Genomic DNA, 14,547 nt, shown 5'->3' on the forward strand with positions numbered 1-14,547 from the left:
AGTCGCCGATACCGAATACCGATACTTTTTTTAAATGTGTCCCCAAATGCAGCCATGTTCCCCACATATGCAGCCATGTCCCCCACATATGCAGCCATGTCCCTCACATATGCAGCCATGTCCCTCTAGCCATGTCCCTCACATATGCAGCCATGTCCCTCTAGCCATGTCCCTCACATATGCAGCCATGTCCCTCTAGCCATGTCCCTCACATATGCAGCCATGTCCCTCTAGCCATGTCCCTCACATATGCAGCCATGTCCCTCACATATGCAGCCATGTCCCTCTAGCCATGTCCCTCACATATGCAGCCATGTCCCTCTAGCCATGTCCCTCACATATGCAGCCATGTCCCTCTAGCCATGTCCCTCACATATGCAGCCATGTCCCTCTAGCCATGTCCCTCACATATGCAGCCATGTCCCTCCAGCCATTTCCCCCATACCTTTGCCGCCGAAAGCCGCCGCCGCCGCCGCCGCATGGAGAAAATCCACAGCATTCATTTGAATAGCTGTTTTGCCCGCACGTATAGACACTCCCCCTTGCTCTGGATTGGACAGATCACGATCACCCATCCAATCCCGAGCAAGGGGGAGTGTCTATACGCGCGGGAACACTACAGCTATTCAAATGAAAGCTGTGATGTTCCCGCACGCCGTTTAACCCATGCGGCGGCTTTCAAATGCTTTGGTGCGATGCAGCGGCTTTCGATGTGGCGGCGCGATGCGGCGGCAGCGGCGGGGGGGAAAGTATTCTATTTAGGTATCGGGGGTATTTGCTCGAGTACAAGTACTCCCGCAAATACTCGGTATCGGTCCCGATACCGATACTGGTATCGGTATCGGGACAACCCTACTTTAAACCCTCGGGCCAATTCTGACTTTCCTCTCCTGCGTGTAAAAAAAAAATCTGCATTTTTTGGGGCTTGAAAACTACTTAGAATGCCCAAACGGGGAGCTGCGGTGGCTCAACGCGATTGGCACTGCGCTGACAAGCCATTCACCTCTGCAGCTAGGGGTTTGGATCCCGGTCTCGGCTACATGTGACTTGAGTTTGGTGGTCTCAGCCCGGCTCCCGGTGGGTGTGCTATGCGAGGTAAGCCTGCGCTTAGTACGCCCACCCCCCTCCCACAAAAACCACCACACTTACACGCACTCGAAATTGGGTTAACATGCACGCACTTTGACCACGCGGCCTCTAAAAAAGAGAGGCGAAGGACTAACGGGGCTGGTTGAGCGGGCTAGATCCTCTCACTCCCTTATAGGGAGTCCCTCTGCCCCGTTGGGCTTCAAAGTGGAGCAGGTAGGGCGGGCTGTGTAGGAGGACCCCCTCACGCACCCGCCATTGCCACCCGGGGCATTGAGAAAGGTGGCAGATTGCCTCTGGGGGAGGCCTGCCTACTCCCAACTCCTGCAGTCCGGCTCCTCTCTCGGTTACACGCACAAAAATACACTTTAAAAAAAAGAATGCCCAAACACTAACTCGGAATCTGCGCCGTCGTACATTTAAGTGTATTCTCAAATTGAGATACACTTAAATGTAGCTAAAATACGACAGCCTGTGCCGTCGCATCTTAGCTGTCTAGTTCCGCCGCCCGCTAGGGGCGTGAACGCCGATTTACGCCTAGAATGCGTAAATCAGCGAGATACGCCTATTCACGAACGTACGCTTGCCCGTCGCAGTAAAGATACGCCGTTTACGTAAGGCGTTTTCAGGCGTAAAGTTAGTCGAACAAATAGCTGGCCTAGCCAATGTTAAAGTGGAGGTTCACCCTATAAAAAATTTCTAACACTACATCCAGCCCAGTCCTGCATATAAAATGACACTGACCTTTTTTTTTTTTATTTGCCGTAGATAGCGTTTATCCGTGGAATTCACCGCGGCTTCCGGGTGGGGAATCCCGCGGGAGTGGGCGTTCCTATTGCCATGCCAATTGATTGACATGCTAAACGACGGCGCACACAGCGCGTCACGACTTCCCAAAGGAAGCTCGGGTTGGCTCGGCTCTATTCGGCGCCGGTGCGAATTCGAATTGTTAGCGACCAATGGATTCCCTTCATTATAGGTCAATAGCCTCCCATCATTAGAGGTGAGTGAGTGCATATCTCTCCGGACTTGAGTGGTGGTGAAAAGGGAAGAGGTGGAACCAATGTGGCATTATAAAATCGCAAGACTGCGGATTTATTGAATTGCTTTACTACAAGTGACTTTGTAGTTCACCAAGTGGTGTTAGTGGAGTGTTTTCTCTCCACACAGCACACAGGAACAGAGCTGAGGCTGTCAATTACAGGCTGTGTGCTGGAGATCCCTCCCCTGTCACCATTTATCACTTGGTGTCAGGGAAAACTTGTTAGAAGTGATTCATGCAGATAGCAGAGGAATGAAGCAGCAGATAGAAATGACACTTAGTGCTCTGCATAGAGATAAATACACACTATAGAGGGATATGCTTTGTTCATATTTCGTGTCCAAGGTTTACAACCACTGATTTGAGTGCTGCACACATTTATTTAATTTAACATCTACAGTATAAAGACTCAACAGAGGCTCCAAGCCTTCCCCACTCTATCCAAAGCCAAAGGTTTTTCATAACGATACACTTTAAGATCCTCAGCTCCAGTAATCTCCTAAATCTCATATTCCCATATGAATGTAGAAACCTCATTTGCATAAACCAGTTTTGGAAAATGATATTATTGGTAACCATTGGCCGTTTAATGGCTTTTCATTCCCTTCCAACTCGGTAAATAAAAAATAATAAGTCACTCTCCAATTTGGAAAGAGTAAACTGGAGACGTGCAGAATAAATTTACTTAGCAGTGTTGACTTAGTGCGAGATGATTGTTCCCTGCGACGGGGACGGTAGACGTTCCGCGTACGGAGGGGGAGCGCTGAGCTGTGTTCATACATCCTGGTATAGAAGGGGAAGTGCCATTTCCTGGTTTCAGTAGATCAGCAGAAACATCAATGAATCATTCTGGTGTAAGATCCAAGAAAATGTTACAAAATGTCTCTTTCATCATAGAAGGTCCAAACAACCCAACCCCGACCTTCTGCTGCTTAAAGCAGGAAATTCTGGTTCAAAATGACCGGCAGCTACCTTCCCATAATTCTTTACATTCCACGATCAATATGAAACTGCCGGGGAAAAAGCCGAACATTGGGACATGACACAATTATTAGAAACATGACAGTCTCTCCAACATGGCCGTCTCTCCAACATGGCAGTCTCTCCAACATGGCCGTCTCTACAACATGGCCGTCTCTACAACATGGCCGTCTCTACAACATGGCCGTCTCTACAACATGGCCGTCTCTACAACATGGCCGTCTCTACAACATGGCCGTCTCTACAACATGGCAGTCTCTCCAACATGGCCGTCTCTACAACATGGCCGTCTCTACAACATGGCCGTCTCTACAACATGGCCGTCTCTACAACATGGCCGTCTCTGCAACATGGCAGTCTCTCTAATATGACAGTCTCTCTAATGACATGGCACCTTCTATAACATGGCACCTTCTATAGTAACATGGCACCTTCTATAGTAGTATGGCAGTCTCTCTGGTAACATGATACCTTCTATAGAAACATGGCAGTCTCTGCAACATGGCAGTCTCTGCAACATGGCAGTCTCTGCAACATGGCAGTCTCTGCAACATGGCAGTCTCTGCAACATGGCAGTCTCTGCAACATGGCAGTCTCTGCAACATGGCAGTCTCTGCAACATGGCAGTCTCTGCAACATGGCAGTCTCTGCAACATGGCAGTCTCTGCAACATGGCAGTCTCTCCAACATGGCCGTCTCTACAACATGGCCGTCTCTACAACATGGCCGTCTCTACAACATGGCCGTCTCTACAACATGGCCGTCTCTACAACATGGCCGTCTCTACAACATGGCCGTCTCTACAACATGGCCGTCTCTGCAACATGGCCGTCTCTGCAACATGGCCGTCTCTACAACATGGCCGTCTCTCCAACATGACCGTCTCTACAACATGACCGTCTCTACAACATGGCCGTCTCTACAACATGGCCGTCTCTCCAACATGGCCGTCTCTCCAACATGGCCGTCTCTCCAACATGGCCGTCTCTACAACATGGCCGTCTCTACAACATGGCCGTCTCTCTAATATGACAGTCTCTACAACATGGCCGTCTCTACAACATGGCCGTCTCTCTAATATGACAGTCTCTCTAATGACATGGCACCTTCTATAACATGGCACCTTCTATAGTAACATGGCACCTTCTATAGTAGTATGGCAGTCTCTCTGGTAACATGATACCTTCTATAGAAACATGGCAGTCTCTGCAACATGGCAGTCTCTGCAACATGGCAGTCTCTGCAACATGGCAGTCTCTCCAACATGGCAGTCTCTCCAACATGGCAGTCTCTACAACATGGCCGTCTCTACAACATGGCCGTCTCTCCAACATGGCCGTCTCTCTACTGACATGGCACCTTCAATAGTAATATGGCACCTTCTATAGTAGTAGTATGGCAGTCTCTCTGGTAACATGATACCTTCTATAGAAACATGGCAGTCTCTTTTGTAACATGGCTGCTCCTATAGAAATATGGCAGTCTTGTTGACAACATGGCACCTTCTAGGAACATGGCAGTCTCAGCAATAACACGACACCTTCTATACTAATATGGCAATAACTCTGGTAACATGACACATCCTATAGCAACATGTCAGGCTATGGCCCATTTTACAGGAACATGGTAGTCTCGAAAATAACATGGCACCTTCTATAGTAATGTGGCAGTCTCTCTGGTAACATGATGCCTTCTATAGTAACGTGGCAGTCTCTCTGGTAACATGACGCCTTCTATAGTAACGTGACAGTCTCTCTGGTAACAGGACGCCTTCTATAGTAACATGATGCCTTCTATAGTAATGTGGCAGTCTCTCTGGTAAGATGATGCTTTCTATAGTAACGTGGCAGTCTCTCTGATAACAGGACGCCTTCTATAGTAACATGGCAGTCTCTCTGGTAACAGGACGCCTTCTATAATAACATGGCAGTCTCTCTGGTAAGATGATGCCTTCTATAGTAATGTGACAGTCTCTCTGGTAAGATGATGCCTTCTATAGTAATGTGGCAGTCTCTCTGGTAAGATGATGCCTTCTATAGTAACGTGACAGTCTCTCTGGTAAGATGATGCCTTCTATAGTAACATGATGCCTTCTTTAGTAACGTGGCAGTCTCTCTGGTAACATGATGCTTTCTATAGTAACGCGACAGTCTCTCTGATAACAGGACGCCTTCTATAGTAACATGGCAGTCTCTCTGGTAACAGGACGTCTTATATAGTAACATGGCAGTCTCTCTGGTAAGATTATGCCTTCTATAGTAACATGGCAGTCTCTCTGGTAACATGATGCCTTCTATAGTAACATGGCAATCCCTCTGGTAACATGAGGCCTTCTAAAGTAACATAGCAGTCTCTCTGGTAACATGAGGAGTTCTATAGTAACGTGGCAGTCTCTCTGGTAACACGACGCCTTCTATAGTAACATGGCAATCTCTCTGGTAACATGAGGAGTTCTATAGTAACGTGGCAGTCTCTCTGGTAACATGAGGAGTTCTATAGTAACGTGGCAGTCTCTCTGGTAACATGAGGAATTCTATAATAACGTGGCAGTCTCTCTGTTAGCATGACACCTTCTATAGTAACATAGCAGTCTCTCTGGTAACATGAGGAGTTCTATAGTAACGTGGCAGTCTCTCTGGTAACATGAGGAGTTCTATAGTAACGTGGCAGTCTCTCTGGTAACATGAGGAGTTCTATAGTAACGTGGCAGTCTCTCTGGTAACATGAGGAGTTCTATAGTAACGTGGCAGTCTCTCTGGTAACATGAGGAGTTCTATAGTAACATGGCAGTCTCTCTGGTAACATGGCTCCTTGAACAGTAATATGGCAGTCTCATTACACCATTACATTGATAACATTAAACCTTACTATAGTAACATAGCAATCTCTCTTGTAATTTGATGCCGTCTGTAGTAACATGGCAGTCTCTTTGTCAATGTGCCATCTTTTATAGTAATATGTCAGTCTCTCTGGTAACATGATGCCCTCTACCACAACATGGCAATCTCTCTGGTAACATGAGTCCTTCTATAGTAACATGGCAGTCTCTCTGGTAACATGAGTCCTTCTATAGTAACATGGCAGTCTCTCTGATAATACGGCCCCCTCTATAATAACATGGCAATCTCTCTGGTAATTTGGTGCCTTCTATTTTAACGTGACATTCTCTTTGTCAATGTAGTACCTTCTATAGTAACATGGCAGTCTCTCTGATAATACAGCCCCCTCTATAATAACATGGCAGTCTCTCTGATAGAACTGCCCCCTCTATAATAACATGGCAGTCTTATTGGTAACACAGCTACTTCTTCAATAAGATTGCAGTCTCTCTGGAAACAAGGTTACGGAAAAATACACAACTATCATTTTCTACAGCCTTATAATTTAAAACAATGTCCATTTTTAGTCATTGCTGCACCCACTACTTTTTTTTTTTTTCGCCCTCCAGGGCTGTGATTTAGTTAATAGGTTAAGCTTTACCTAAGCTAGACCCAGTATATATGAACAAGTAGCAGCTTCCATCGCCGCCTAATCAAAGAGCTGTTATTCTTTGTTTTAGATTTTTTTTTTTTTTAACATAAATAAAGTTAAAAGAGCACTAAACTTTTTTTTTTTTTTACTTTTGAGCAGGAATAATTTGCATGTATTTTTTTTCATTATTATTATTATTTTTTTTAAAGGGTTCAGTTTTTTTTTATACTATCTATATATATATATATAATTTTTTTTACACGTTTTCTATGATTATTTTTATAACATTTACAACCTTTTTTTTGTGCAATATATATATATATATTATATATATATATATATATATATATATATATATATATATATATATATATATATATATATATATATATATATATATATATATATATATATGTATAAAAAAAATCCAATTATTTCCACTAAAGTCTTATATGTGCTTTGAAGCAAAAGTTCAGTAACCAAAACCCCAAAGAAAAAAAAGAGTTCCAGAAGAAAATTTTGTAAATTATGTTCTAAAAACGTTTTCATTTTCACAATTTCAAAGTTTTTGGAAGATCAAGTATTTTAATTTGTTAAATTCAGATCTTTGGGCGTTAAACATTTTTTTTTTCTCTAAAGTAACTTAACATTTTATACAGAATGAATAAAAAAAAAAAATATATATATAATTAGTTATATTATTTTATTTTTTATATCAATTAGTTTTGAGTTGATTTCCATCATAAAACCCCTCCTGATCAAATCGCAGATAAAAACTGAAAATTTCTGACTTTTCTTTTCTTTTTTTTAAATCCTATTTATTGGTCGGAGTGGTTTGCTCGCGGGGCCATGAAAGGGTTAAGACGTTATCTGGTCGATCTCTTTCACCTATTATACAGGTCGTTCACAACACAAAAACTGGCAGTGAAGCGTGGTAGAACTTCCTGGCACAAATAGGATTTAATTAAGTTTGTAAGCCGAAGGCTCCACAAAAGAAAGTTTCATGTTACTAACGGTTCTTGGCACATCCGCGCTCATTGGAAATAATTACAATGGATGTTTTTATAGAAGCCAACAATCCCATTTATCTGTATACAGATCCCACGCCTCCGCCCTTGGCCGGGGCCAGTTACCGAGAACGGCTGAAAATCACTCCACATTCGCCTATCTATAGTCGGCTGCCAGGAAATTTGGTTTTTAGATGTTGGGATTGATGCAAAAAAAAAAAAACGGCCTGAGGTGTTCTCTAGCTTAACATTCAATCCTGCCAGATGATGGCGCAACTGGTTTTATGAGAATCCTTCGACGTGAGTGAGATTAGAGTTTGTATCGGGTGAAAGCATGTTTCCCGCTATAAAGGAGACTTCCAGAGACAATCACATCATCATAAATAGATTATTTCCTCTTTGAGATCCTCTACCTCACGTTTTTTTCATTTTCAAAATCTCTTGGTTCCTCCTCCACCCAAAAGTTTTTGCATCCTTTCCAAGCTGTCTTCATTACTGTATTATTAACATATTGGGGCCAACCCAAAATTTTGTCAACAGTTTTATCGTTATGCATTGGAATGGTTCCAACAAGGAGATTCAATAAGTATATTTTGTAACAATTGCTAATGTGTCTTCCTTCTCAGCTCCTTACTCATTGGTTCCTTCCCCACCTAAGGTTCTTCCATCCTTTCCACCCCATCGTCATTAACGTATTCCCCAACATACTGGGACCAAAGAACATTTTGGAGACAGTTTTATCACAACGCACTGGAATGGTTCCAGCAAGAGGTTCACAAAGTATTGTTTGTAACTATTGCTGACGTGTCTTCCTTCTCAGGTGATGAGGCAGCCCCTTACTCATTGGCTTCATTGGTTTTCCTTCCCCACCCAAGGTTCTCCCACCCCCCCCCCCCACAACTTCATTACTGTATTCCCAACATACCGGGGCCAACGCACATCCGAAAGGCTCCAACATAAGATTCAATAAGTATATTTTGTAACAATTATTAATGTGTCTTCCTTCTCAGGAGATGAGACAGCTCCTTACTCATTGGTTCCTTCTCCACCCAAAGTTCTTCCATCCTTTCCACCCCTATCTTCATTACTGTATTCCCCAACATACTGGGGCCAACGCACATTATGGGGACAGTTTAATCGCTACGCATCCGAAAGGCTCCAAACAAGAGATTCAATAAGTATATTTTGTAACAATTGCTAATGTGACTTCCTTCTTAAAAGATAGGACAGCTCCTTACTCATTGGTTCCTTCCCCACCCAAGGTTCTTCCACCCCCCCCCCCCCCGTCATCTTCATTACTGTATTCCCAACATACTGGGGCCAAAGAAAATTTTGGAGACAGTTTTATCACAACGCACTGGAATGGCTCCAACAAGAGATTGATAAAGTATAGGTTGTAACTATTGCTGATGGGTCTTCCTTCTCAGAAGATGGGACAGCTGCTTACTCATTGGTTCCTTCCCCACCCAAAGTTCTTGCATCCTTTCCACCCCCATCTTCATTACTGTATTATTAACATAATGGGACCAACCCAAAATGTTGGCGACAGTTTTATCGTTATGCATTGGAATGGTTCCAACAAGAGATTCAATATTCAATAAGTATATTTTGTAACAATTGCTAATGTGTCTTCCTTCTCAGGAGATGGGACAGCTCCTTGCTCATTGGTTCCTTCCCCACCCAAGGTTCTTCCACCCCATCTTCATTACTGTATTCCCAACATACTGGGACCAAAGAAAATTTTGGAGACAGTTTTATCACAACGCACTGGAATGGCTCCAACAAGAGATTGATAAAGTATAGGTTGTAACTATTGCTGATGGGTCTTCCTTCTCAGAAGATGGGACAGCACCTCACTCATTGGTTCCTTCCTCCACCCAAAGCTCTTCCATCCCATTTCTTGTGTAAAAAAACTAAGTTCTTCCATCCTTTCCACCCCATCGTCATTAACGTATTCCCCAACATACTGTGACCAAAGAAAATTTTTGGAGACCGTTTTATCACAAGGCATTGGAATGGTTCCAACAAGAGGTTCACAAAGTATTGTTTGTAACTATTGCTGACGGGTCTTCCTTCTCAGGTGATGAGGCAGCCCCTTACTCATTGGCTCCTTCCCCACCCAAGGTTCTTCCATCCTATCCACTCCATCATCATTACTGTATTCCCAACATACTGGGACCAATGAAAATTTTGCAGACCGTTTTATCACAGCGCACTGGAATGGTTGCAGCAAGAGATTTGCAAAGTATTGTTTGTAACTATTGCTGACGGGTCTTCCTTCTCAGGTGATGAGGCAGCCCCTTACTCATTGGCTTCATTGGTTTTCCTTCCCCACCCAAGGTTCTTCCCCCCCCCCCCCCCCCACACCTTCATTACTGTATTCCCAACATACTAGGGCCAACGCACATTATGGGGGCAGTTTTATCGCTACGCATCAGAAAGGCTCCAACAAGAGATTTACTAAGTATATTTTGTAACAACTACTAATGTGTCTTCCTTCTCAGAGGACGAGTCAGCCCCTTACACCAAAAAAATAAAAAATAAAATACATTGACCCCCCTAACTATTATTGGTTCCTGTTAGACAACACCGTGAGGCTGCCGCAAAAACAACCAGATCTCGTTCTGTGTCTGGAGTCTCTTCAAGGGGATTATCATCCATCGACTTTTTATCTTCTTTAGTAGATGTTCGCAATAATCTGGCTCAGCCTACCGAAATTAAATTGGATCTCTGTGGCGGATTAACGTTCATCCAGAGTAAGCAGATTTCCTGAAACATTTCGCAGAGTTTTCTCTCGGGAAAGAAGGTAACAATGGTGAGGAACTCTCTGACCTACGAGGAGGACAGACTTCCAATGGTGGGTCCCTCCTACACAAGATATCCGTTTGAACTTGTGTTTTGTTGCCTTCATGCCAACCACCAGGTCCTCATACACACCAGAACTTTTATTCTCGGGTGACTGGGTTCTGGTGTGTATGTGTGTTCTGGAGCTGGTACCGGGACTTCTAATAGACAAAGCCACCAAGAACAAGCAGTGTCCCCCCCATACACCTCTACCGGGGCAATGCATAACTGATGTGCTGTGATGGGCTTCATGGGAACCTTTGTAGACACTGTAAGCTTTGTATACGTTGGCCGGCAAATAATAACCAAATAGGTGCGGCTATATATAAACCAATCGGGTAAGTTTAACCACTTGCTGACCGACGTACGTAATAAACGTCATGGTCAGCAGGTGATTATAGGAGGCAGCCATGATCCTCATTTTATTTCAGCCAAGGCCAGCTTTGCTGTAAAACCGTTACAGCCTTCTGACGGGCATCATGGCAACTTGTTGTGCCGATCGGGGCAAAGCCCGTCCACACCATTGCAACTCATGACGTTGATCAGGGGCAAAGCCCGTCCACACAATTGCAACTTATGGTGCTGATCAGGGACAATGCCTGCCAGCACCATGACAACTCATGACACTGATCAGGGGCAAAGCCTGCACGCACCATGGCAACTCATGACGCTTATCAGGGGCAAAGCCCATCTGCACCATGGCAGCTTATGATGCTGATCGGGTTGGCAAAGCCTGTCTGCACCATGGCGGCTTATGATGCTGATCGGGGGCAAAGCCTGCTAGCACCATGACAACTCATGATGCTGATCGGGGGCAAAGCCCATCTGCACCATGGCAGCTCATGACACTAATCGGGGGCAAAACCTGTCTGCATCATGGCAGCTCATGACGCTGATCGGGGGCAAAGCCCATCTGCACCATGGCAGCTCATGACGCTAATCAGGGGCAAAGTCTGCCAGCACCATGATAACTCATGACACTGATCGGGGGCAAAGCCTGTCTCCACCATGGCAACTCATGACGCTGATCGGGGGCAAAGCCTGTCTGCACCATGGCAACTCATGACACTGATCCGGGGCAAAGCCCATCTGCACCATGATAACTCATGACGCTGATCCGGGGCAAAGCCTGTCTGCACCATAGCAGTTCATGACACTGATCGGGGGGCGAAGCCTGTCTGCACCGTGGCAAACTGGGGGAACCCGGATGGCACCCCAGTAGACTTTGTATACATTTTAATGACAAGTTCACCTTCAAGCCTTTCATGTCACAATGAAGTCACATCAAGTCAAAGTATTTAAAAAACAAAGTTCATTTATTTAGGTATTTTTTTTCTTTCTATAGAAAATACAGGGCTATGGGTGAGATCATGTGACTCTTCTTCAAAGATAGATTCCGATCGACCAACTACTGCTATTGTCTGGAATGTAGACCACGCCCAGGAGAGAATCGGAAACAGTCCCGGATGACATCAGCAGCCTTAAAATATCTGGCAGCAAGCGTACGACCAAAGAGAACCGGCGACAGCGTCCGCCCGCTGTACGTGTCATGCGTCGCGTACGGCCAAAATACGGGAGAAAAAAAAAAAGATATTGTCCTTTGTTCTAAAATGTAACAAGATAATGTAGCGCCCTAAAATTCCCCCAAAAGATAGAAGATTTATTTTCAAGTCTTGGAAGCAATTTCACGAAATGTAACACGAGATATCGATTGTGCAACTTCAATAAAATAAACGGTAACAGACGGGGAAGGCGAGCAATGGCGGCGCTACGTAAAAAAAAAAAATGGAAACTCCATTGAGAATCCAGATTGTCCGGAGGATCACAATATACACTATATTGTCAAAAGTATTGGGACGCCCGCCTTTACACGCACATGAACTTTAATGGCATCCCAGTCTTAGTCCGGAGGGTTCAATATTGAGTTGGCCCCGCCCTTTGCAGCTATAAGCGTAAGCGCGCCTAATTCAAAATAGGCTGAGGGGGCGTGTTTTATGTTAATTTGGGTTGACCTGACGTGATTGACGTTTTTTTGGAACGGTGCATGCACCGTCCACCTACATATCTCAGTGTGCATTGCGGCTAAGTACGCCGCACGGTCCTATTGATTTTGACGTGGACGTAAATCCCTATTCACGGACGACTTACGCAAACGACCTAAAATTTTCAAATTTCGACGCGGGAACGACGGCCATACTTAACATTACTAGTCCAGCTATTTGATGGAATAACTTTAGGCCTGATAATGCGTTACGTAAACGGCGTATCTGTACTGCGTCGGCTGGGCGTACGTTCATGAATAGGCGTATCTAGTGATTTACATATTCTACGCCGACCGCAAATGTAAGCGCCACCTAGCGGTCAGCCTAAAAATTACACTTTAGGATACGAGGGTGTAAGACACTTACACCGCTCGTATCTGTGCCTAATTTAAGCGTATCTGGTTACCAGAATACCGTTAAATTAGCGCCGGCGCACATTCAGACTTAGGCTGGCGTATCTACTGATACACCAGCCTAAGTCTTTCTGAATCTACCTATAAGACTGGGATGCCATTAAAGTTCGGGCGTCCCTAAACTTTTGGTAATTTAGTGCATATTTTATATATATAATTAGTCCTCTAGGATTTGCATTGACACAAGGAAGAGGCACGTCGAAGCATCTCCATGAGCATGCGCGGGGAGATTTTCACCAGCTCCCACATCATTCTGGCATAAACAAAAGCAGAAAATTTTTACAAAAGGAAGAAAAAAAAAAAAAAAAAGGATTTATCCGAATGGAGCAAGCCACGAGCAGAAAAAATAAAAAGGGAGGGAGGATGGGGGAGGGGCAGAGGTTTCCTGGGGCCCAACCCACACCAACCCAACCTGCCGTATCGCAGAGGAAGCAACAACAAAAAATAACCCAACGGAGGATCTCGCACTCGGCGCAGGCCCAATCCTGCCAAATCAACGGAAGCCCTGGTCAGGGTGGGATTCGCCTCCTTCTAACTGTCCTCTCCGTTCTCCCCGGGGCCTTTGATGAGGCGCTTTTGGCCGCGCTTCCCTGCGGGTCCCTTGGGTTTGGCGAAGGCCTGTTTGAAGGCGTGTTGTTTGGGGTGGACTTCGTCGTAGAGGAACTCGGACGTCAATTCAGACCCGTCTTCTATTTCAATCTAAGAGGAGGAAGAAAAAGAAGACAATGTATCACTTCTACAAAAGCTTAAAGCCAACAGGCTATTAAATGACAATACGAAGGGCTTATAGGTGGGATTTTGGGCTCCTTATGTAAGAACAGGTTCACTTGCCGCAATGACGTGGCAAAACAAAGGTAGCAAGAACAGACGTCCGTTCCTGGGGTTCTTGGACTGTCATAGAGACAGTTATTCTGCTTCTTCTACTCGGAGGTCAGTCAAACCAATAGGTGTTCAGAGATAACAGAAATTAATGTCTCTTGTAAATAACAGAAATTAATGTCTCTTGTTAAAAATGCAGCTTGCGCAAGTTCTTAACCACTTCTGGACCGGCGCCAGTGGTGGTGCGTCCATAGTGGGCACAGGAGCACCGCCCCCTCTCTCCCCTGCACCTGTCACTCAAGTCGACAATACATAGATTCATGTATTGTCGCTGGCGCCGCCCACTATTCAGACTATCCCGGTGAGCGCCGGCCATCTGAATAACAGCAGTTTGTTGGTTTTTGGAAGTGTCTATCAGAGCCAGTGGCCTGAGGGCTCTAATCGGCTTCCAAATAGTTAACCAGGGGACGGACGCACAGGTGTGCGTTCCTTGGTTAACACTGACACACGTCTCAGCCCATCAGATTCACCGGGTCTGGTTACCGGTAACCCGATTGGCTGAAGCGACATCTAGGGCGGGAGAAGACATCGAGGGAGCGTGGAGGGAGGATGGCTGACCCGAGAAAAGTAAGTGCCAAGCAGGGGGTGGGCAATCTGGTGGTATTTGAGGGGGCAACCTGGCGACAATTGATGGGCACAGTGGCGACAATTGATGGGCACAGTGGCGACAATTGATGGGCACAGTGGCGACAATTGATGGGCACAGTGGCGACAATTGATGGGCACAGTGGCGACAATTGATGGGCACAGTGGCGACAATTGACAATAAAATAAGTAAAAAT

General features: G+C 45.1%; 1 protein-coding gene across 1 annotated transcript in view; it reads right to left on the bottom strand.

The window, feature by feature from the left end:
- Positions 1-13,178: 13,178 nt before the first annotated feature.
- Positions 13,179-14,547, bottom strand: part of TWF2 (twinfilin actin binding protein 2) — a gene marked incomplete at its 5' end in the record, with an annotated part of 13,052 nt that continues 11,683 nt past the window's right edge. Inside the window, 1 exon segment of the mRNA XM_040358695.1 lies at positions 13,179-13,585. Coding sequence (XP_040214629.1) covers positions 13,418-13,585 — 168 coding nt within the window.

Source organism: Rana temporaria, chromosome 7 (assembly GCF_905171775.1).
Source record: "Rana temporaria chromosome 7, aRanTem1.1, whole genome shotgun sequence".
Classification (NCBI taxonomy): Eukaryota; Metazoa; Chordata; class Amphibia; order Anura; family Ranidae; genus Rana; species Rana temporaria.